This window comes from Ochotona princeps, chromosome 14 (assembly GCF_030435755.1).
Source record: "Ochotona princeps isolate mOchPri1 chromosome 14, mOchPri1.hap1, whole genome shotgun sequence".
NCBI classification, from domain to species: domain Eukaryota; kingdom Metazoa; phylum Chordata; class Mammalia; order Lagomorpha; family Ochotonidae; genus Ochotona; species Ochotona princeps.
In genome coordinates, this window is record NC_080845.1 from 16473660 (window position 1) to 16495440 (window position 21781).

General features: G+C 57.1%; 2 protein-coding genes across 3 annotated transcripts; both read left to right on the plus strand.

The window, feature by feature from the left end:
• The first annotated feature begins 763 nt into the window (after positions 1 to 763).
• KIF12 (kinesin family member 12) lies at positions 764 to 7210 on the plus strand. Of its 2 annotated transcripts, XM_058672515.1 has the most exons (19): positions 764 to 850; positions 939 to 1004; positions 1095 to 1173; positions 1288 to 1415; positions 1528 to 1603; positions 1939 to 2073; positions 2218 to 2353; positions 2732 to 2823; positions 2973 to 3129; positions 3717 to 3835; positions 3905 to 4009; positions 4538 to 4640; positions 4721 to 4811; positions 4970 to 5056; positions 5404 to 5494; positions 5568 to 5672; positions 6224 to 6327; positions 6431 to 6540; positions 6836 to 7210. In XM_058672515.1, the coding sequence occupies exons 1-19, from the start codon at positions 825 to 827 to the stop codon at positions 6973 to 6975; spliced, it is 1950 nt and encodes a 649-aa protein (XP_058528498.1). In that variant the 5' UTR covers positions 764 to 824; the 3' UTR covers positions 6976 to 7210. The 2 variants fall into 2 exon arrangements, with proteins under 2 accessions (XP_058528498.1, XP_058528499.1); XM_058672516.1 differs by lacking the exon at positions 5568 to 5672.
• Positions 7211 to 13411: 6201 nt separating this feature from the next.
• AMBP (alpha-1-microglobulin/bikunin precursor) lies at positions 13412 to 20493 on the plus strand. The gene is made up of 10 exons (XM_004594975.3): positions 13412 to 13584; positions 14561 to 14703; positions 16115 to 16191; positions 16932 to 17048; positions 17414 to 17515; positions 17767 to 17813; positions 18814 to 18895; positions 19032 to 19199; positions 19506 to 19679; positions 20375 to 20493. Exons 1-10 carry the CDS (start codon positions 13468 to 13470, stop codon positions 20404 to 20406), a joined length of 1059 nt encoding a protein of 352 aa, XP_004595032.2. The 5' UTR covers positions 13412 to 13467; the 3' UTR covers positions 20407 to 20493.
• The last annotated feature ends 1288 nt before the right edge of the window (positions 20494 to 21781 follow it).

The following is a 21781-nucleotide window of genomic DNA, read 5'->3' on the forward strand; positions in this document are numbered from 1 at the left end:
CACCCTACCTGCCACGCTCACTTCCCGGCCCTCCTGGCTCCTGTGTGCCATTAAACTCCCCAGGGATGTCCTACACTCTGAATGGGACTTCCTGTCTCCAAAGGGGCCAGACAGGAGCTATGGACTAAAGAATCCCAAGTGGCTCCTGGGATTTACTGCCCAGCACAGTGTCCGCACAAACTACGTGACCACTAGCTCACACATGAACATCTCTGTTGCTCTCATTAACTGGACCAGGAGAGGGTTAAGCAATTACACTGCTCTTGGATTAGCCTTGGCATCAGGAAGGCAGGTGTGCCATGTTTAACCAGATGCTTGGAAACCTATTAGTACAGCCCTGTCTCCCTACAGCTGAGCCCTGAGTCCTGAGCCCTGCCCCTCGCAGGGCTCAGAGACAACCTGAGGTGCTGGGGGGAAGGGTGTGGGGAGTAAGAAGCCTGGGTCTGCTCAGCCTGGGTCGTGGCCTTGCTCGAGTCCTTCCCTTTCCTGCTCGCTTTCCCCATGAGTGCACAAAGGAGATTGGCGTCGGTGGTCCTGTGGGTTCCTGGTGGGATGGGCCACGAGTAAATGGCAGCGCACTCCAGAACCCCCCTTGGCTAGGCTGAGAGAGGCTTTCCCGCTCAGAGGTGGGGGCAGGTAAATCGTTAACCAAGTAGCCCGAGCCTTTCCGCCCGGCTGGCCAGCAGGGCTGGGATGGGGGGCTGGGAATGCGGGTGTGTGTGGACAGTCCCCGTGGCGGGGGAGGAGGGAGGAAGGGAGGGTAGCGGTGACGGAAAGGAAGCCAGCAGACTCCAGGGGAGCTGGCTACTTGTGTGGAGCTCAACATGGAGGAGCGAGGCTCTCCCGACGGGTAAGCTGCCCTCAGAAAGGTTGGGGAGCCGCAGGGCGCCGGTGGAGTCAGGGTGAGGGCCCATGCTAACACGCGCTGCCGCCCACAGGGACCCCGCCCGGAGCCTGGAACAAGGCCCAGAAGGGGCAGAAACGTCCATCCAGGTAGTGCTCAGGTGGGTAGAGATTGGTTAGGTGGTTCGTAGGCGAGGAAAGGGCCCATGGGGACATCAGGATGGACCATCTTCCCTCCCGCCGGGCCCCAGGGTGCGCCCTATGAGCGAAGCGGAGCTTCGAAGGGGGGAACAGAGCGCCCTGCACTGCTCAGGGACCCGAACTCTACAGGTGAGGAACCCTGCTCTTCCCCCATCCTGAAAAACAACCTCCCCAGGCCCTCCCCCAGTGCCCCACCCTCCCAGGAGTCTCCGCCCTCCCTAGATGGCCCTGCCCCCTCCGCAGGTGAGCCCCCCGGGCGGGGGTCCTGACGTGGCGTTCCGCTTTGGGGCCGTGCTGGACGGGACACGCACGCAAGAGGATGTATTTCGGGCTTGTGGCGTGCGGCGCCTGGGCGAGCTGGCGCTGCGTGGGTGAGTGAGGGCCTAGGCCCTGGCCCGGCTCCTGCCCTGCCCTCTTCATCTAGTGCAACTCCACCCACCGCAGGCAGCAGCCTGGGCTCATCCACGCACCTGCCACCCGCAGCTTCTCCTGCACCATCTTCACCTTTGGCCAGACTGGGTCTGGGAAGACCTACACCCTGACCGGACCTCCTCCCCAGGTGCGCCCAGTGCCAGTGGAGCCCACGTAGGGCAGGTGACCCCGAAACCTTTAGTGCCGCGTAGAGGGAGGGCAGGGGCTTGGGTGATGCCGATCGCCTCATTGATTTGGGAACAAGGAACCTATTTGGAGTGTGTGGACTCTACGTTTGGCTTGAAGTTTGGCTCGTGGAAACCTTACCAGATGAATGTTACCAACTTCATCTATAAAATGAAAATCAAAAATGGGATATGCGGAACCTTGGGATGGTTCCTGGTTTGGAGTGTTTCACAGAGTAGTTGGGGGTGGTGATGATGATGATGATGATGGCCAAGGCTCAGTGGCTTTTGCCCCCAGGGAGAGGGGGAGCCGGTCCCCCCTAGTCTGGCAGGCGTCATGCAGAGGACCTTCTCCTGGCTGTGGGGCCGCGTGCAGCAGCTGGGGAGCCCTGCCACCCTCCGGGCTTCCTATCTGGAGATCTACAATGAGCAGGTGAGGGAGCCAGGGGGCAGTGAGGCCCCCAGAAAGGAAGCAGAGGTGTTGGGTTGGGGCAGACAGACAGGTGGGGACTCCTGGGTGGGTGGAGGGGAGGATCAGAGATAGCCCCTGCCCTCACTTTGCACTCCTACCTCCCAGGTCCGGGATCTGCTGAGCCTGGGGTCTCCTCGGCCTCTTCCCGTTCGCTGGAACAAAACTCGGGGCTTCTATGTGGAGCAGCTGCGGGTGGTGGAGATTGGGAGCTTAGAGGCCCTCATGGGACTTCTGCAACTGGGTGCGCTCTCGCCGGGAGCTATGAGGACCGGTGCCCAAGCCTCCACCTTACTGACCAGTGGGCTCAGCCCAGGTCTGGAGTTGGGGCCTGGGAAATGACAGTGGCAGGATGGCACTTCCAACACTTTCCCTAAGGGTGCCCCAGCTGGTCCCCCCTCCCCAGGCTGGCTAATGTCTGCCTTCCAAGTCCCCTGCAGCCCCTGTTCTGCTACCCCAGGCTGGACATCAGCACCCTACCCATCATTACAGGTTCTCTCCTGCTAATTTGTTTCCAGACCCAATGCTTCATTCTCCCCGAAACTCACACCCGCAGCCCTGCGTCTGCACTCCCGGGGAGCATTCCTACCAGGTCCAGCTCCCAGGGTTTCTCCCCATCCAGGTCTCAGCCGTCGGAGGAGCTCAGCACACACTCTGAACCAGGCCTCCAGCCGAAGTCATGCCCTGCTCACGCTCTACATCAGCCGCCAAACTGTGAGTGCCCCCTTTTCCTGCATTAGGGGCTGGCAAGGATGCAGAAACCAACTTGGATGTGAGCAGAGGAGACCACGGAAACCCTTCCCGTTGTGACCCCCATGGGGACAGTCCTTGCCAAGCCTCGATCCAGCCCTGGTTCTCTCCAGCCCCTGCAGATGCTTCGTGCGGACGCAGGGGAGCCCCCTGCTGGCGGGAAGCTGTGCTTTGTAGACCTGGCAGGCAGTGAGAAGGTGGCGGCCACAGGATCGCGGGGGGAGCTGATGCTGGAAGCCAATAGCATCAACCGCAGCCTGCTGGCCCTGGGTGAGAGCTGGGGCTTGGCTGTTCTGCTGTCCCAGGTCGTTCATCGGGGGTGGACCCACAGCCGGGGCAGCTGTTATGTAGCAATGAGGGCTCCAGAGCTGTAATCTGGGCCCTCCGTGCTCTTGTCTTCTCTGCTCTTGCAGAACTCTTTATGAATCTCTGATTCTAAGGGGTTGCAATGCTGGGTTCCCATCTAGGAAGTGGAGAGACTCAGCCTCAGAGCACACACCCCCCGACATGTTTGATTTGTTCCCTGGAAGCCATCCCCACCCCAGGTCCTGATGGGCTGGGATCTTGGCTCCTCCATGCTGGGCGAGGGAATCGTTAGGACATTTCTTTCTGTCCTATCCATGTGTCAGCAATCACCCGCGATTCTACCTGAGTGCCAGTCGCTTTGCTGGGCGGTGGAGGCACTGAGAGGATTGCCTGCACCATGGAAGAGCAGCAGTCTGGTGGGGTGGGACAACCAGAAAGCAGTGGCATCATGGGAGGTGGATTTGGAGAGGCCCAGAGGCCTGGGGAGAGCTCTGCTCTGTGGGGGTCCCTGCTCAGGGGTCCTAGGCAACCAGCTTGCTCTATCTTCATAGGCCACTGCATCTCCCTGCTGCTAGACCCCCAGCGGAAGCAAAGCCACATCCCCTTCAGGGATAGCAAGCTCACCAAGTTACTGGCCGACTCACTGGGAGGACGCGGGGTCACCCTCATGGTATCCCAGGGAGACTGGGCGGGAGGGCTTGGTTCCCAGGGAGAAGCACTCAGGCTGAGTGTCCTCCAGGTGGCCTGCGTGTCCCCATCAGCCCAGTGCCTCCCAGAGACCCTCAGTACCCTGCGATATGCCAGTCGAGCTCAGCGAGTCACCACCCGGCCCCAGGCTCCCAAGGTAATTCAAAAAGCTGACAGAAAGACAGGTAAGAGTGGGGAAAGGTGTGATCAGGCAATAGCTAGAGCATGGATTGGTATCACAATTGAAATCTGAGACTGGATCAGAGTTGAGTTCAGGGTTGGATCCCTGTGTTAAGGTTGTGTGAAGATAAGCTCAGGGACCCTGCCATGGACAAGGTCAGGGTTAGGGCATGTCTAGCATTGGAATCTGCATTGAGATGTGACTCAGAATCAAGCCAGGATCCCAGCCAGTCTCATGGTTGAGTTTGAATTGATCTAGCGGTTTGGCCAAGCTTTGAACAGAACTGAGTCGGGGTTGACTTGGATTGAGTGCCAAGTCTAGCCTAGAGTCAGGCCTTCCAGGATGATGGAATTAGGCCAAAGTGCACCCTCCACAGTGATGCAAGCCTGGTAAGTGATGCTCAGGCCAGATTTTAGGCCCCATGCACTGCCCATCCCGAGACACCCTTGTGCAGTGCACAACGTGAGCAGCTAGAGACGGTGGCTCAGGGCTTCTCCTCCACAGTCTCCCAGGGCAAAGTGGCCTGAGCATGTGGAGATGGAGAAGCTGCAGCTTCAGGAAGAGAACCAGCGCCTGCGGCGGCAGCTAGAGCAGCTGGACCCCAAGGGTAGGAGCTCCCCGGGGGCATGGGTAAGATGCGTCTGGCAGCTGGGACTCTAGTGCCTGGGCCCCTGCTTCTCCCTACAGCCCGTGGGCAAAGCGAGGCCCGGCTGGCCTGGGCCCAGCGAAATCTCTACGGGATGCTCCAGGAGTTCATGCTGGAGAATGAGCGGCTCAGGTGAGGCCCAGCCCACAGCCCTCCCTGCTGGACTCGGACAAGATGCCTCGCTTCTCTGGTTCCTCTCAGTCAGCACCTGCTTCCTGGCTTCCATGAGCAGGGCCTGAGACCCTGTCCAGCGCTGCCACCATCACCTTCCCAGGTCTTGCTCTCCCTAGGAAAGAAATGAGCCAGCTGCAGAATAGCCGAGACCTGGCTCGGGATGAGCAGCGCATCTTGGCACAGCAGGTGCACGAGCTGGAGAGGTGAGTATGGCCAGTGACCACTGAGGCAGGCTTAAAGACAAAGGACAGCAGGGCCGGGGTGACTCATTGCAGTGGGTGAGACCTCCCCTCTAGATCAGCTCAGCCTCCCTCCTGACTGTGCCTCTGTAGGTGAGTCATTGAGGCTATTACTGCTTCTGTAAAATGGTGGGTCACAGTGTTGCCTCTCTTACATAGGGTGTTGTAGAGATCTTTGTAAATGAATGAACATGGACAGCACTGGGAACCTGCTGGTGCATCCTACATGTTTGAGGCATCTCTGTTGAAAACAGCGGCTTGGGAGCCAGCCTGGAAATAGGCTTGGGGGCCACAGCACTGTTCTTTCCTAGGCGCCTTCTCTCTGCCTGCTACCTTCACCAACCAGACCCCGGCCCGACCCCACCATGTCCCTGCTGGATGGGACCAGCTCCTCCATGCCATGTGAGTCTTGGTGCCCAGCCTGGAGGGGTGACATACTGGGGATGCCATGCAACCCTGCTGTGTCCTCTTGCAGGCACTGCCACCTCTCTGCTCCTGCCCTTGCTGCCACCTGTGCCCCCTGTGCCGAGTACCTCTGGCCCACTGGGCCTGCCCACGTGGGGAGTGCCACCTGCCACAAGTAGGAGGAACCCAGGTGAGCGAGGGCCAGGAGGGCTAGAAACAATCCAGGGTGGGCAACAGGCTAGGAGAGCAAGAGGGTCCAGGGTTTCAGGGACTTGAGGATTCTAGATGGCATTATGGGGCATGGCTGGCTGTCATTCAGTCATTGAATCACATACCCACGAGTGCACGGTTACTCATGTGTATCAAAGGCTCCCAGTAGCAGTCATTCTCCTCTGAGCTCTTTTTTTCTGCGCCAGCCCCGGATGTGGGCACCAATGGCTCATAAATGGACCATATGCATTCCTGACTGTGGGGAGGGTCGTGTGGCTGTAGGAACAGACATTACAAAAGCTACTTCCTGCCCACACAAGAAAGGGACCAAGACTCTCATTTTTTGGACCAAGATCCCACCCCCTTGTGGTGGTCTTGACTCCTCTTTTTTGTGCCACCCTCATATTCTTGGCATCCTGTGGGGGCAGGCATGGAGGCTGGGGACTCACGGCAAAGGTGGGACACAGAGAGGCAGGGCTGGATCACCCAGGGTGTACTCTGAGCATTTTCCTGCAGGTGCTGACCCCTGAGGCTTCCAGCAGCAACATGCTCCTGTCTGGTCGGCCCCCACCCCGGGCACCACCGTGCAGCCCTGGCTTAGCCAAGTGTCCAGGGGAGAGGTGGGCCCGGCACTGGGGCACTGGGTTGGGGGAAGGGGAGGGGAGCAGGACACTCACTGGCTCAACTCGCACTGCCCACCACACCCTGGTCCATGGCTCACAGAGACTGGATTCAGACTCGAGCCCTGGCAGAGCTGCTGACTGAGGAGGAAGTGGCACCCTCTGCACCCCCACTGCCCGTGGAGCCCCCAGGCACCTCACCTGCCCTGAGAGGTGAGCAGGGAGTGAGGAAGGGCCTCTCATGTCCTCTGTGATCTTGGCCCAAACCCTTCCCTTGTTGGGCCTCAGTTTCTCCTTCTGAAATGGGAACAGTATTCAAGGCTGCTTTCAACTTCTAGTTCTCAAAGTTGGAATTCACTTTTTAGAATTTTGCAAAACCTAGATGAATGCTGGGACCCCTGGTGTGTGTGAGAGTGTGGGAAGGGTGGGGTTTACCACGCAAGGCTTCACAGGGTGCTGGGGCCTGGACACCCAGTTAGTGCTAGCCTCGCATCTCACTGCTTCTTAGGTGGGGCCACGGCTCCCAACCTGGCCCAGAGACTGGAGGCCCTGAGGCAGCAGATCGGCAGTTCCCTGCGGCGAGTTCGGAGCCAACCGCCCGCCCGCCAGGGTGCTCAGAGCCCCAGCCAAAGCCACCCAGCCCGCTGAAGACAAAGTGGAAACCTGGGAAAGAGACTGCAGTGTGGCCAGGGCCCAGGCACTGCACTCTTCGTGTTCCATCCTCACTGTCTAGGAACTGGGCTTGCAGCTGTTCCCTCCGTGGGCTGGGGAACAGGGGTGTTGGTAGGGATGTCGGGGTTCGAGGGGACCCTGAGAAATACATCTGGACTCAGGAAACAGGGACGTAGAGTGAAATACGGAAATAAAAAGATGTCACTTGTGAGTCAGGCTGGTCCTATCCCCGAGCAGGGTTCCTCACAGGCGTGTATATTCTCTTCTGATGTGGAATATACCAGGCTCCTGTGTCTACCCTAAGTCTCTGCAAGGTGCCAGCCTGCCAGTGGTGTTGATTGGTGGTGATTTCCTGGAAGGTTAAGGTTAGTGGAGGTCGAGCTTGGGGAAGTAGGGGGCAGAGTGGCCAGGCAGCACTGGCAGCCAGATCAGGGATGCCCACAGACTGAACTACACAAGTGCCAGTCCCCACGTGGTCACTTGGGCACCAGTGATCCTTAGCTGGTGACTTAGCTGCTCTGAAGCCTCCCGTGTCCCACCTGCTGACAGCATCTTTATACAGAGCTGTCGGGGTCAAGAAGTGAGTCCCAGAGCCTCTTGCCTGCTGCCCAGTGTGACCATTTGATGGTGTTGATGATATTCCTGCAACAAGTACACATTACAGAACCTACTTTGGGTTAGCCTTGAACTCTCCTAGGGTCAGTCTCCTTACTCTTATGGAACAGAGACAAGACACAGAAAAATAGATTCAACATGTGACAGCTGCAAAGTAACAAAGATGGTGACAGCAGAAAGCAGGGGGTCGGACCCTGCCGGGACTGGGGTGCAATCCTAGCTGGGGCTTCCTAAGGGTCTTGTAAAGGAGACATGGGAAGTGGGAGGGGAACACCTGCGGTTTGGATGCCCCATCAATGCGGGTGGCTCTGCGGGGCCATGCCAGAGCCTCATCCCCCTCCCCAGCACCATTATCTTCCTGCTGGTGGTCCCTCACATGCTGGGAGGTTCCCCAGGCTGCAGCAAGGATGCTCCTGGCACCGACCAGCATAGCTTTCCTGAGCTGCCAGGGAAGAATGGATGGGGACCACCCAGGGGGACCCCAGCCGTGGCAGGTTTATTCGAGTCCAGACAGTTCCTGCTGGAGCCAGCCGCGGTTTTCCAGTTCTGAGTTGCCGCTCATTTGCGTTCAGGCCCAGCACCATCCCTGCTTCCTTCTGCTGAGGCAGATCCGAATGGGTCCGAAACCCTGGGAGAGACAGGGGTTGGGGACAGGGTTCTGTAGGATACCAGGAGCTACCATGAACACAGATCTGTTTGGGGCTATGCGAGCACACGTGGCCTCAGTGGGACCTGGGCCTCAAGCAGTGATGCCCCGAGCCCAGGCCCGTGGGTCTCTGTCACTCAAGTCCGTGGGGGCTTGGATGCAGTTTGGGGCTCCTGGTTTTAGTCTGGTGACAGCTGTTGCAGCTGTTTGGGAGCTCTGATGATGGAAGATCTCTCATTCTCTCTGCCCCTCCAATAAGATTCAGAATCTTGCCCGAAGTTCCACGGCCACTAGGTGGCAGAAGTGAGATTTGTACCTAGGTGGTTGAGCTCCTGAAGACCTGACCCACTCTCCATCACTCTGCCCAGTGCCAGCTGCTGAGGCCGCGAAGAGGGGAGACAAAGGGGGATGTTTTACTTGGACTCAGAACCCCTGGTGTACACACAGTAGGATGCTGCCCAGGAGAGGGCGCTCTCCACCAGAAGCGAGCGTTGACCAGCTGGCATCAGTCAGCAGACCGGACTCTGGGACACTTGGGCCAATCAGAGGAAGAGATTGTGCAGCCTCTTTCTCCGTGTGGCAGGGCTGTCACCTCCCCCAGACAACAGGACCCAGTGTTGTCTCAGCAGGAGCCAAAGGACACTGAATGTAGCCTCTGTGGCCGGGGTCCTGGCCATCAGGGTCCCTGCAGGCTCCAGAACATTGGGCAAACTCGTCCTGCCTTCCCAGCCTCTCTGTGCCTGCCATGGCTGTCATGGGAGCCTGGTCAAGGAGCTGAGCACTTTGAACCCAGGTTTCCTGTCCTGGGGAGTGACAATCCAGTTGGTTTACCCTCCGAGGAGTTCATCAGTGCTTGTCCGGGGTAATTGCCCCAGCCACAGATCCCAAATCCAGGACTCGGGGACTCAAGGACAAGCCCTTGGGGAGCTGGAGCTCTTCGCATCTTAAGGTGTGCCATAGAGTGGCCCACGCACTGACTCCCTCATCCACATGCGGCCATTGGTAAGCGACTTTGGGCAGGGGATGTCTCTGGTCCCTTGGCTTTCTTGTGATTGGTTCTCATCACACCTGACTGTGCACCTGCTGTGTAGCCAGCACAGGGCTGCGCCCCGAGGAAGCTGCCAGAGTGTGCCCTGGTGCAGCAGATGTGGCTCACACCTTTGGCCAAGGGAGGAAGCAGTAGGCCCGCATAAGCCCAGCCTGCGTAGGGAGACTGCCCAGTTCAGAGTGTCCCATGAACACAGCTGAAAGGGCTGCTCACTCTCAGGGGACCCAGGCAGGGAGGTCGGAGCCAGCAGCCCCGCGTTGGGTGACCTCATCTCGACTTCGGTATTCCCCCCCAAGGAGCATTCTACGGTGGACAAAGTAAACATCTTACACTCACCAGGGGAGCCTGGATTCTCTGCCTGTGGGCCTCGCTCCAGGCCTCCATCAAGGTAGAATCAGTGAACCAACCCTGGCCTGCAGGCTGGAAGTTCTCTGCTGCCCCCTGGTGGACTCGGGACACCTGTCATTCCAGACATGTCTAGCGCCCCTGAGATTCGGTGGGAAGTGACTGTGAGAACACGGGTTCCCTCAAGTGTACACCATACATGTCTCATTCTGTATTTCACCCTACCCCGTCAAGGGAGCGAATGTCCCTCCTTTCTGGAGGTCAGGATGAAGGAACCGAGGCCAAAGAGGGAAAGGGCTGTCCCTGGGTAGCTCTGAGTACTGGGATTCAAGTCTCCGGATGGCCCAGCTCCTCTCGACAGACCTGGGGGCTCAGAGGCAGCGCCCGGAAGAGCTGGGACAGGCGACTTCCTCTTGCTCATGGTGCTGGTTGCGGGTCCCTGAATGCTGCGCACTTTCACCTTGGCCAGGATGCCCGCAGGGAGTGAAGAAGAAAGCTTTTTCTGCTGTTCCCTCAACCATCACAGAGGAGACCTACACCCCGGCCGCCCCTTCTAGTCAGGGGTGCCCCTCCATCCCTGCTGGCGCCGGGGCCACGCCCCTTCTGTCCTCCTGGAATCCCTGCCAGGAGCACCTTGCTGGGTCTCCTCCGTCCACTGCATGGTGCTCCTTGTCACCTGACTGCAGCTCACGTGGCCGCCTCTCTGGCCAAGCCACCAGAGCTCCCTGCCCACCCTGCATATACCCCGGCCACCTCCCTGGCCTCACTCCGGTCATTCCCCTTGCCTCCAAACTACAGAGCTGTGGTTTTGCTTTTTCTTTTCATTTCTTTTCCCCTTTCCCTCCCTTCCCTTCCCTGGTCTCTAATGCATTTCTCACTCCCTCCATCCTCCACTTCTGAACCCTCCCAATTGCTCTTCCCTGTGTTTGGAACACCCCCCCCCCCCCCCGTCCTACCCTGCCCCAGCTTGCACTTTTGCTTACTGAGTTCCTTACTCTGCAGCCTTGTCTCCCTTCTCCTGACCTCAGCTGGGGGATCTTGAACAAGTTTCCCTTCCTTCCTGAGCCCAGGACCCAGATCTAGAGGCCGAGGCCTCTGTTACCTACTGTGTCGGGCACTCACAGGCTCCCTGCGTGGGCAAGGACCTCCCTTCCCGCTTGAAATGAGACTAGGACCTAGGCGATTCTTGTGGGTCCTTGGACCCCTGGGATCCCAGGGAGGGCAGGAGCCCCAGAATCTCCATACTCCTACCCCAAAACCCCCACCCCAACAGCCTTGCATTCTTGTGACCCCAGAGTTAATGTTTAAAAAGCAGCTCAAAGTCCGGGCAGCCCCAGGCAGCTGAGCAGGGGCTCTCCCTCTGTGCACTGGTTAATAATCTCAGGAGTACAAACATCCCCAGAGGTGGGGGAGGTGGGGGAGCTCAGTGAAGTAGAGGTTTCCCGGTGGCCTTTCCCCAGTCCAGGACAGTGAGCAGCCCTGGCCAAGCAAGCTGGGGTTGGAGCTTCCACACCTCTGCAAACCTCAGGCTTCCCACCTGGATAATGGGTTCAGGAACCCTTGCTGGGCAGCTCCACTGTGAAAGTCAGGCAAGCTGTGCCAGCTCTCTCTAAGCAGCCAGCTTGGAGCCATGGCCCAGGGGAGGCAGTGGGCAGCTCGCAGAGCCTTCTGTGCACACATGCATACACATTCTCCCCCTTGACCTCTTGGCCAACAGAGCAGGGCCTTTTATCTCCAGTGTGCAGATTAGGAAAATGGGTTTCCAAGATGGGAAATCACCCCCACCGTTATAAGAGCAACCTCATGGTTTTGAGCTTCCTGGCAGCCAAGACAAAAAAAAAGGGGGGGAATGCAGTTGGTGGCCAAGTGGTCAGTGATGGTTCAAAGGGAATACACTTGTATGAGTGGAAACACATTGGTTCTGGATGCTGATGAGAGGGCTGTGTTTAGACTGGATCCTACACAAGGACGTGATGCATACTTGTCCATGAACCATGCTAGCAGAGGGGCGAGCACATGATTCTCACATAAGCAGGGGGCTTCTTTCCCTAGCCAACTGTCTCAGGGGTCAGTCCGGCTGCACCAAGGGCATTGCTGTGGGTGTGGAGTGTGCTGTGCTAACAGCAGGGTGGGGCTCAGGACAGCAGCTCTGAGCACTGATCATCGCAAGCACCTAGGGGATCCACGGCAAGCATCTTAGCCTGGACACAAGCAGTCCTGGGCGGGTAGAACTTGTCACTCAGACTTATTGCCATCGGTGTGTGCCACAGCCATGGGCCACAGAGGGAGTGCTTGCTCCAGCATGGGAGGCCAGGAACCCAGGACCATGTCGTCAGGGTGGCCAGCTCCTGGTGAAGACCCTTGGGAGAAGGGCTGGCAGCTTCTTGCTAGCTTGGGGCACTGCCATCCGGCAGCAGCCACCTCCTAGTCCCTGCCCTAGTCCCCACTGTGCCATCTTCCTTGTGTCTGTAGTTCTGGAAGGAGACCATTCACTGTCATCAGTACAGCCTCAGCTTGGTCACCTCGGCAAATGCGCCAGCATTCTGAGGTTCCCAGGCAGATAGGCAATGGTACCAAATAAAAATGCCAGATCTTTATTTGATAAAGATTTATTTTGTATATGCGAAAGGCAGAGGGACAGAGATTTTCCAGTTTCTTCCTCCAATTGACCACAATGGCTAGGGCTGGACCAGATCGAAGCCAGGAGCTTCAGTTGGGTCTCCCATGTGGATACAGGGGTCCATGAACTTGAACTAGATCAGAGGCACAGTAGCAAGACTTGAATCCATGCTCTGATAGGAGGGGCTAGTGTCACAGATGGCAACTTCATGTGCTGCGCCATGACATGGGCACCACGGATGTGACTTGGAAAGGGTCCCTTGTTCTGCCCAGTCTCCGCACGTGTACCAGGAACTGCCCTGAGCTGCCCTCCTCACATTTAACCCCATTTAACAGGTGGGGAAATCAAGGCACCATGAGTTGCAGAGACTGGCCTGAGGTCACCTGGCTGAGAAGGGCAGAGCGGGCTGTGGGCTCCTGGGGCCATGCCCTCCACCACTGCCACCTGCCACCTTTGCACCCAGGAGAGCCTGTGGCAGTCCCTTCACTCCTCCATTTCCTCCTTCTCAAAAGAGCCACATCCTGAGGTTCTTGTTGGGAGCGTGTCATTGTGTGCCATAAGGAAGGGTGGCAGGGACCGGGCCAGCACCAGGCAGGGGCAGGGATGTTCCAGCATCATCTGTGAGGACTCAGGGAGCCAACCCTCAGGCAGGGAAGGGACGCTGAGCACAGGGTGCCCGGGTTGGCTTCTTAGCCCTGCCCTGGAATCCCTGGAATTATTGACATTTTCTGTGGCTCTTGGTTTTCTCCTGTGAAAAATGGGCACCAGTAACCCTGGCCTACTGGCTCCCAGGGGGTGCATGAGGTCCAGGTGGAAGGGTCTTGCAGAGACAGTCAGGTGCTGCCTGTCGGCCCACCCTGGCTGCTCCCAGCAATGGGCAGAAAGCCTGTGCTGGGGACATTGCAGGGGGAGGTGTCTCTGGCTTACACCAGGGCCCCGTGATGTTTGGCCAAAATCTCTTCTCATAACCGCCCTGGCCTCCTGGCTGCTAGTGTGGGTGCCGATTAGGCTCCAGCCATCGATTGGAGCTGGCCTCAGGGGTCCTGATTGGTCCTGGCTGACAGAGCAAACACCAAGGCCACTTACAAGTCACAGGCCCCCTCCCCAGCCTCAGTTCACCAGCCGTCCTGGGCAGGGAGGTCACAACCCTCTCCCTGCAGTCCCAGAGACACCGAGGCCCGACAGCCCAGAGCCATGCCTCATCTCAGGGCCCTGCTACTGCTGCTGGCAACCAGCCTGGCAGTGAGGGGCAACCCTGTACCCAACGTGCCAGAGACCATCCAAGTGCAGGAGAACTTTGATGTCTCTCGGGTAAGACTGCTGGCTCCTGGGTGCTGGGGGGTCCCATGGGGGGGTACCTGGGGGCAGGGGTTGGGTCCAGCTGGGCAAGCCCTGTATGAAGCAGAGCCCCTGGCACCACTTGAGTGGTCAGTGGTCAGTCCCTAGGGGATCTGGGGTTAGGGGCTTTGGGATTAACCTTTGGGACTCTCTTCCCATTCTACCCAGGGTCCCTGGGTTCCAAGGGCAAACCATATTCTGGGGAGGCCCTAACCCAGAGCCAGTGTCATCCTGGCTGCTGCTGTCACAACAACCCCAACCCAGCTCCCCACTAACACTCCCAGTGCCAGCCCCGCTATGTTGAATAACAACACCCTGTCTCAGTCCATCCCACCCTGAGGAACTAGTACAGGTGGGCACAGGTGGGCATGAGCCCCCTAGCATTGCAGCAGGGTGTAGGGGATTCTAGGAGGAGAAGAAGCAGGACTGAGAGCAGGAACCAGAGCAATGTACCCTGGGATGGGCACGGACAGTGTCCGCCGCAGTTAGGTGCTAGGATTCTCCTTTGAGTCATGGGGTGACCTTGAGCAAGCTCTGGTCCTCCTGGGTTCCTGGCTTTGACGTCCGTGGGCTCTCTTGCTTTGAAGGGCAAGGAAAGGTTGTGGGTAGACAGTGGTGAGCTGGAACAGGTAAGGGGAGGGGGCAGGATGCTGAAGGTTCTCTCACATCCTCCCTACATGCCATCAGGAGGAAGCGGAGTTCCTCAGATGATGACCTCAGAGCAGGTGCAGACCTGGTCCAGGTGCATAGCCTGGCAGGGTCGGTGGGGGAGGAGCTCCCGCATTACAGGGGAGGATGGCTTCTATACCCCTCTGCCAGACTCCTTCCCCAGTGGGTTTTGGAGCCTGTGCCTCAACCAGGAACCACAAATCCTGTCTCCAAAGGACCACGTAGTGGAGAGGAGGCAGGAGGGGATTAGCTAGTCCCAGCTTTTGCGGCTTCTTCCTAGATCTACGGGAAATGGTACAACTTGGCTGTGGGCTCCACCTGCCCATGGCTGAAGAAGATCAAGGACAAGATGTCCGTGAGCACGTTGGTGCTGGGAGAGGGGGCGACAGAGACCGAGATCAGCATGAGCAGCACACGCTGGCGGTGAGTGAACGTGGGACCCCAACTGGTCACCCTATCTCTGCTTTCCGTAGGCTATCACCCCATGGCCAGCATCCTCCCCATCCCCAGCATGGTGCTTTTCTCACCTCAAGGGTAGTGTCCTCCCCAAACAGCGGCCTGTTTTGCAAACTGCTTCTCCCCTGGGGTGCCTTAGGCCCCCAGGAAGCCCCTCTAGTCTGCAAGGGTGCGGCCTGAGGACCAGGACAGTAAGGGCAAGGGGTGTCCCTGAACCTCCCCTCTCCTTTGATGCTGACTGCTTGATCCCTCACCAAGCCATGCCCGTGTGCTTCTGAACTCTCTGATCTGCTTCCTCCTGTATGCCACCTGCAGCACCCTGCTCCAAGCACCCTCCTGCCTTTCCTGCCTGTCTCCAACAATCTCTGTTCTCCCCCCACCTCCGATTGCCACCTTCCCATCCAGTCCACCCTCCCTGTAGAGTCATCAGGAAAACTTCCATCTGCCCAAGACCCTCCCATGGCTCCCCACTGCCCTCAATAGTAAGTTGCTGCCTTCACCCCCACCTCGCCCAGCATTTGTTGCTCCATACCCTGCACCCATGTAGGTCCTCCTTCAGTTCCTGGCATCCTCACCACCTCTGGGTCTTTGTACCCGATGTTCCTCCCACTTCTCCCCACCTCTTCAGGCTAATTAGAGGAGTTCTTTGGGACTTGGGCTCCATATCATTTCCTCCGGGAAGCCCTCCCTGTGACCCCAGGCTCAAAGTCCGTGGGCTCCTTTGTGCTGTCAGAGTACCTGCTGATTTGTGCCCGCCCCACCTGCCACACTGACTTTTCTGCCTCTGGCCAGCGTGCCCTATAGGACTGGCAGCTGCATATGGGAGTGAGGTCTGTCTTTGTCTTGCTCCACTCTGTACTCCGTGTATACCACTGCGCTTGGCCCTGGATGCTGCCCAGTAAGTCCTCACTGCATGCCCAGTGGGCATAGGATAATTCCAGCTTCAGTCACCCTATCTTACCCCAACTCTCCTCCACATCGCTCATCACACCCACACTTATGGCCGTGTGAGGGACAAACCACATTGCCCCTGGTTTACCAATGAGGAGACTGGAGAGGGACAGCCGTGGCTAAAGACGGAATCCATGCGTCCGTTTGTCACATGCATCACATGCGGGTTGGATTAGGAAAAGCAAGTGATTGGAACAGCAGCTTTGCCAAGAGAACGGAGGGATAATCTCCTTCCCCCATTGCCCCCTTGTTCCCTCATGTGTACAATGAGGGTCTCCCAAGGCTGGTGGCGAGATAAAACAGACACCTCCTGCAATTATTAAATACTAAATTAGAAGACAAAACAAAACAAGGGATGTGGGACCACCTGATGTCAGGGTCCAGGACTGACCAGGAGTTACCTTCCTTGTGATTGGCTCATTTGCAGGAAGGGCGTCTGTGAGGAGATCTCCGGGGCTTACGAGAAAACGGACACCAACGGCAAGTTCCTCTACCACAAGGCCAGTAAGTGCAGCACCTCCGCTCCAAAACAGTGCGCATACCCAGCTCTTCCTCCTGCCCCACTCTCTCTGCGCATCACCCTTAGCTGAGATGTCACCTGGCCTTCTTCTTCCAAATTCCTCCCCCTTTCCCCTCCCCTCTCACTTCCTCTTTCTCTTCGCTCCTACTCCTTTCTGCCCCTCTCCCCTCCTCCCATGCACGACCCCCCACACAGGGTAGGAGTGCCATGTGCTCAAGACAACATCAAAATTTTAGTCTTCCTGTCCTGGGCTTGGTGTGGAGTGACAGGAGGATTTGGCTGTGAACTTCATGAGCGCGGAAGACGTATATTGACAGTGCTCTAGGTGCTAGGTGCTGAATGGAGAGGGGTTCGGGCAGGTGGATGAGCATGTAGTTAGATGAGTGGACAAACCAATGATTGGTCAATGACTCCGTGTGTGGAGGGCAGATAAATGAACTGACCAGTTATCTAATGCATACACGGATGGAATTAGCAAGGAAGGAAGAAGAATTGGCTTCATGGACTGATGTAGGGCAAGGGTGGGTGGTTAGAGTGATGTGGCTGAAGTGATAGAGTAGATGTGAAAGTGAGATGGGAGGATAGAGGCAGACTGAAGATGGACGGATTGGGAAATGAAGGTGTGCGGGCCTGGCTGGAGGTGGGATGTGCAGGTGAACAGGTGCTGGGTGTCCAGCTTCAGCTTCTAACCCTGGCATCTGTGGCTGGCCTGCTTCTCCCCCAGGATGGAACAAAACCATGGAGTCCTATGTGGTGCACACCAACTATGATGAGTATGCAATTTTTCTTACCAAGAAATTCAGCCGCCGCCATGGCCCCACCATCACTGCCAAGCTCTATGGTATGGTCCGAACCCCAAGCAGCCTGCTGGGGCTGAGAGTGGCATGAAATGAGTGCATATGGTCGGCCAAACCCAATTAAGAGGACAGGGCATGCACTTACCCTGCCCAGCCCCATCTCCATTTGAAACAGGATCCTCTGCCTGGGATCAGACCACTAAAATTCCAGAGCTAAGGAATGCCGGGGTCCTTAAAAGAGCCCTAGGTGGGTGGGGTCTCAGCAGGGCTGGAGGCATCCAAGGAGGGCATCTCTTCTTTCTTGGGTGTCTGTCTTCAGGACAACTTTTCCCTAAATGGAACTTCCTGGGCCTTGTACACCTGCTGGCCATGGGTGACTGCAATTGCCCCCTCTGCTTTCCCCATGCAGGGCGGGAGCCGCAGCTGAGTGAGAACTTCATGCAGGAGTTCAGGGAGGTGGCACTCGGAGTGGGTATCCCTGAGGACTCCATCTTCACAATGGCCTACAGAGGTAAGTGACACCCAGGTCCCCTCTCCACTTCCTGTCACCACCTCATCCTGCGGGGTGGTCCCCTCCCATGCCTCTAGATCTTTCCCGTGATTTCTCTGAGATAAACAGGGACCACTGTTGGTGTGACTGGCCTTGTGCAGAGGCCATCCATGTAGTGCCCACATTGGCACTGGCACAGAAACCCATCGGAGTGGAGGTCTGCTCCCAGCTCGGTACTCTTGTTCACTCTTCTCTCTTGTTCTCCCACCTAGGGGAGTGTGTGCCTGGGCAACAGGATCCAGAGCCCGTCCTGGTGTTGGTGAGTGTCCCTGCCCTGAGGATCCTTCACCACTCCAGGCACCACCCACACCCACCTGCTCACTGCTGACTCAGCTTAGGGCTTGCTGTGTTTGGGGCAGAGACATCAACACCACTGAGAAGAGGGAGTGACAGGTCTCAAGTCAGGCCCACCCGGGCTTGGTCCTGGTTCTGCTACATGGGTTCGCTGCCACCCACTCTGGACATCAGTGTTCTCATCTAAGAAATGGCACAGTGACATGGACTCTCTGGGTTGTGCTAGAATCCAGCACCAAGTCAGAAAGGCTTTGGCTGCCCAAAAGCTGTACTCTGTAGTGGCTGTTTCCTAAACAACAGCAAAACGCCTATGTCTCATGTCAGTTTGCTGGGATCAGAGATCAGTTCTGAGCCTGACCTCAATTTCTTGCCTAAGGTAGACCTCTGTGAGGCAGCAGCGATGGCTCAAGTGGCCAAGCCTCTGCTGCCCAAATAATATGGACGGATGGAGTTCCTGGCTTCCTAGCTTCAGCCCCTGGGCAAGTGGGTGTGAACCAGCAGGTGGAAGATTTCTCTGTCTCTCTAACACACACATCAACAAAAAACAGAGAGCAAGTAGCTCTTTAAACCAGCTCCTTCCCCAGGCTCCCCTCTGGTTTTCTGGGCTGTTGTACTTGACCCCTTCACTTCCTTGTCTTTTATTGAAGGTTTGCCTGGATATTTGTAAGCGATATATCTGGGTTTAGTCTCCCGATGTGTGTGTTGTTATGCATGTGTAGAGAGCACTCCCCAAAACTCACGGAGAAATGAACTCTGTGCTTGATTTTCATTTCTTACTGGACGTATGCCTTGTGACCCTCATTCTGGTGGTGCCTTTGGGGACAGTGTCCATGAGCCTACCTTGGAACTGTGCTGCTGGCTACACCCTGATTCCCAGAGCAAATAGGCTGTGTGTACAGCTCTGGGCACAGGTGGGCAAGAGTGACAAGACCTGACCAGTGGCCTCTTCTCTTCCTCATCTCCAGAGAACCCGCAGGGCTGTGCTCCCCCAGGAAAATGAAGGCTCTGGGACAGGGCAGCAGGTCACTGAGCTATACAAGAAGGAAGGTAACACCCCTTCTCCTTGCCCCAGAGGACAAGTGCCCACAGCTGGCTCTTGGGGTAGGGCGGAATGCATCCTAAGTGCTCCACCTGGTGGTGGGTACACAGGAAGCATCTAGTAAGTGCTGCTCTGCCTCCCTAGACTCCTGCCAGCTTGGCTACTCAGAAGGTCCCTGCCTGGGATTGATGGAGAGGTATTTCTACAATGGCACATCCATGGCCTGTGAGACCTTCAATTACGGTGGCTGCCTGGGCAACGGCAACAATTTTGTCTCGGAGAAGGAGTGTCTGCAGACATGCCGGACAGTGGGTGAGCATGGCCTGACCCTGCACACTGTACCCCTTATGACCCCGGCCACCTGGCCAGCCAGCCACCTGCTGGCCAAGACAGGGTGTGCTCATGGCAGACTTGGGGGTTGGAATCTTGATGCCATAGGACTTCCACACTTGAGGCTGGGTACCAGGCTAGGTCACTGCTCACTGCGGGCCCCAGTTTCCTAAGCTGTAAAGGAGGGAACCCAGATGGACCCAAGGGTTCTATAGCCGCCTCTCCCTCCCACCCCGGGGCAGCAGTGGCAAGTCACTCTGACGTTTTGTGCCTTGTTTAATCCCACAGCTGCCTGCAGTCTCCCCATAGTTTCTGGCCCCTGTCGTGGGTTTTTGAAGCTCTGGGCATATGATTCCACCAAGGGGAAGTGTGTCCCCTTTATCTATGGAGGCTGCCAAGGCAACGGCAACAAGTTTTACTCTGAGAAGGAGTGCAAGGAGTACTGTGGCAACCCTGGTGACGGTAGGAGGCCCACTGGGTGCCATGTTGTGCCAGGGAGGGAGCTGTCGGGGTTCCGGGTGGGTGAGTCCTGGGAGGCGGTGGAGTCTACCACTCAGGGTTCTAGACTCTGTACTCAGTGATGGGCCCATTCATTCTCTCAGCATTAGCTTCCCATCTGTGAAATGGGGCCAAACCCAGGATCCTACTCTGCCGGATTCAGGTATCTGGTGGAGCGGGGAGAATGCTAGCAGGCACTGGTGGAGAGTGAGTAAAGCAGGCTGAGGAGCAGGACAGAGCTGGGCTACAGTTGCACTGGTCCATTCAAACTGGCCATGTGGCACAGTGCCGGTTGGTGCCTTGATTTTCTCTCCTGTAAGATGGGACAGCATACGTTCTCCTCAAGACTGTACAGCACCTGGCCCACAGCTAGAATTTGGCTAATGGTAGCACCTGCTGCCATTCATGAACATAATGTAGGGCTAAAAGTAACTGTGGGGTAGGGAGCTGCAGCCATTGGATACCTGGGACCTGGTTTTCCCAAGGAGATAGCGCCTTGAGTAGGTCAGAAGAAGAGGCAAAGCATCAGGCTGTTCCGTGCCGGGCCTTTGAAGAAGTCCTTCAGCAAACAGCTGTTTCAGGTTCAGTCTCAGCAGCAAACCCTGGGCAGCCCTGTGCATCTCCCCACCAGATCTACTCAGGCATCTCTGTGTCCACAGGGGAGGAGGAGTTGCTGCCGCTGTCCAACTGACAGTCCAGCCTGGCTGATGGCCATGCCTGGACCCTGCGGTGACTCGAGTGACTGAGTCCCAATAAAAACAAGCCAAAATCTCCAAAATGTTCATGTGTTTGTTATTCTTGGAGGTGCAAGCAGGGGGAGGGAGGGACAGGTGACAGTGATTCGTGGGGTGGGAGCATGAGGGACCCAGCTCACATACAGGCCAACGGTGTTGTAGCTCCCCACAGTTCTCCTACTGGGCTTATCCCCCATCCCAGATCTTACATGTGCTGGTGGGAGCTGTGGCACAGACCGATGAGGCTCACTTCACCTCGGCATTCACCAGCTGGTGCTGTAGCCTGGCTTGGCTCAGCCTGCCCCAAATTCCAGCTCATGCTGGCAGGTGCTGTAGTGTAGCCCTGCCCAACCAGCCTCTAGTCCTGGCCCTAATGTGAACTGGATGGTGTTGTGGCCCAACCTGGCCTGTCGTGCACCCCATTCTGGCTCTCACATCTGTCTGTGGGTGTTATGAACTAGTCCAGCCTGGCCTGCCTCCAGATCTAACCCATACATATGCCAGTGTGTACTGTAATCTGGCTTTGTCTGGGATGCTACCAGTTGTGATTCTTGTGCTCAACTGCAGCAACTGTGTCCTAACAGAAGGGTTCCTTAAGCTCCTTTATCAAGTCACTCTTAGTCATATATCCTATATACACTGGTGGGTGCTTGGCCCAGCCTGACCTGGCCCTCCTCCTGTCCTGACAGGTAGAGCAGCCTTGCCCGACCAGCCCACATCCATTTCAGCGCTTATTGTTGGGTGCTACAGCTCAGCCCTGCTGGTCCACCCTCAGATCTAGCTTTCACATGGCTCAGTAGGTACAGAGATCTAGCCCAGTCTGTCCTACACCTACCCTGGCTCCTGTGAGCATCAGCGGTGCTGGAGCCTAGCCTAGTCTGGAACACCCCAGACCCAATCCATACCCATGCTGAGGGATGCTGCAGCCATGTCTAGCCCAGTTTTCTGCCCCCATTCTGGTTCTTGCACTCACCAGTGGGAACTCCAGCCCAGCCAAGGCATTCCATTAGCTCCCTGACCAAACCTTCTCCCAAACACAGGTTTTGCATGTGCTGGTTATGTCCGGCATAACCCATCACTCAGCTTGGCATTTGCCATCAGAGGCTGCAGCCTGGCCTGGCCTGTCTCCAGTCCCAATGGTGGGTGCTGCAGTCTAGCTCTGCTCAGCCTGCCCCAATCCCTGGCTTTCATGCAAGTTGGTAGGTGTGATGGCCTAGACTAACTCAGCATGGCCTGTATCCCATCCTGGTTCCTGCACACACCTGTGTCCTAAGGTTTGTCCTGGCCCTGCCCAGCCCATCCCCTACAGAGCCAACCCACACACCTGCTGAC

Coding starts and splice junctions, on each gene's coding strand:
- KIF12 (XM_058672515.1), top strand. CDS start 825: ATGGAGGAGCGAGGCTCTCCCGACGG. Junction 851..938: donor GAGCGAGGCTCTCCCGACGG/GTAAGCTGCCCT, acceptor TGCCGCCCACAG/GGACCCCGCCCGGAGCCTGG. Junction 5,673..6,223: donor GGGAGTGCCACCTGCCACAA/GTAGGAGGAACC, acceptor ATTTTCCTGCAG/GTGCTGACCCCTGAGGCTTC.
- AMBP (XM_004594975.3), top strand. CDS start 13,468: ATGCCTCATCTCAGGGCCCTGCTACTGCTGCTGGCAACCAGCCTGGCA. Junction 14,704..16,114: donor ATGAGCAGCACACGCTGGCG/GTGAGTGAACGT, acceptor GCTCATTTGCAG/GAAGGGCGTCTGTGAGGAGA. Junction 17,516..17,766: donor CTTCACAATGGCCTACAGAG/GTAAGTGACACC, acceptor TCTCCCACCTAG/GGGAGTGTGTGCCTGGGCAA.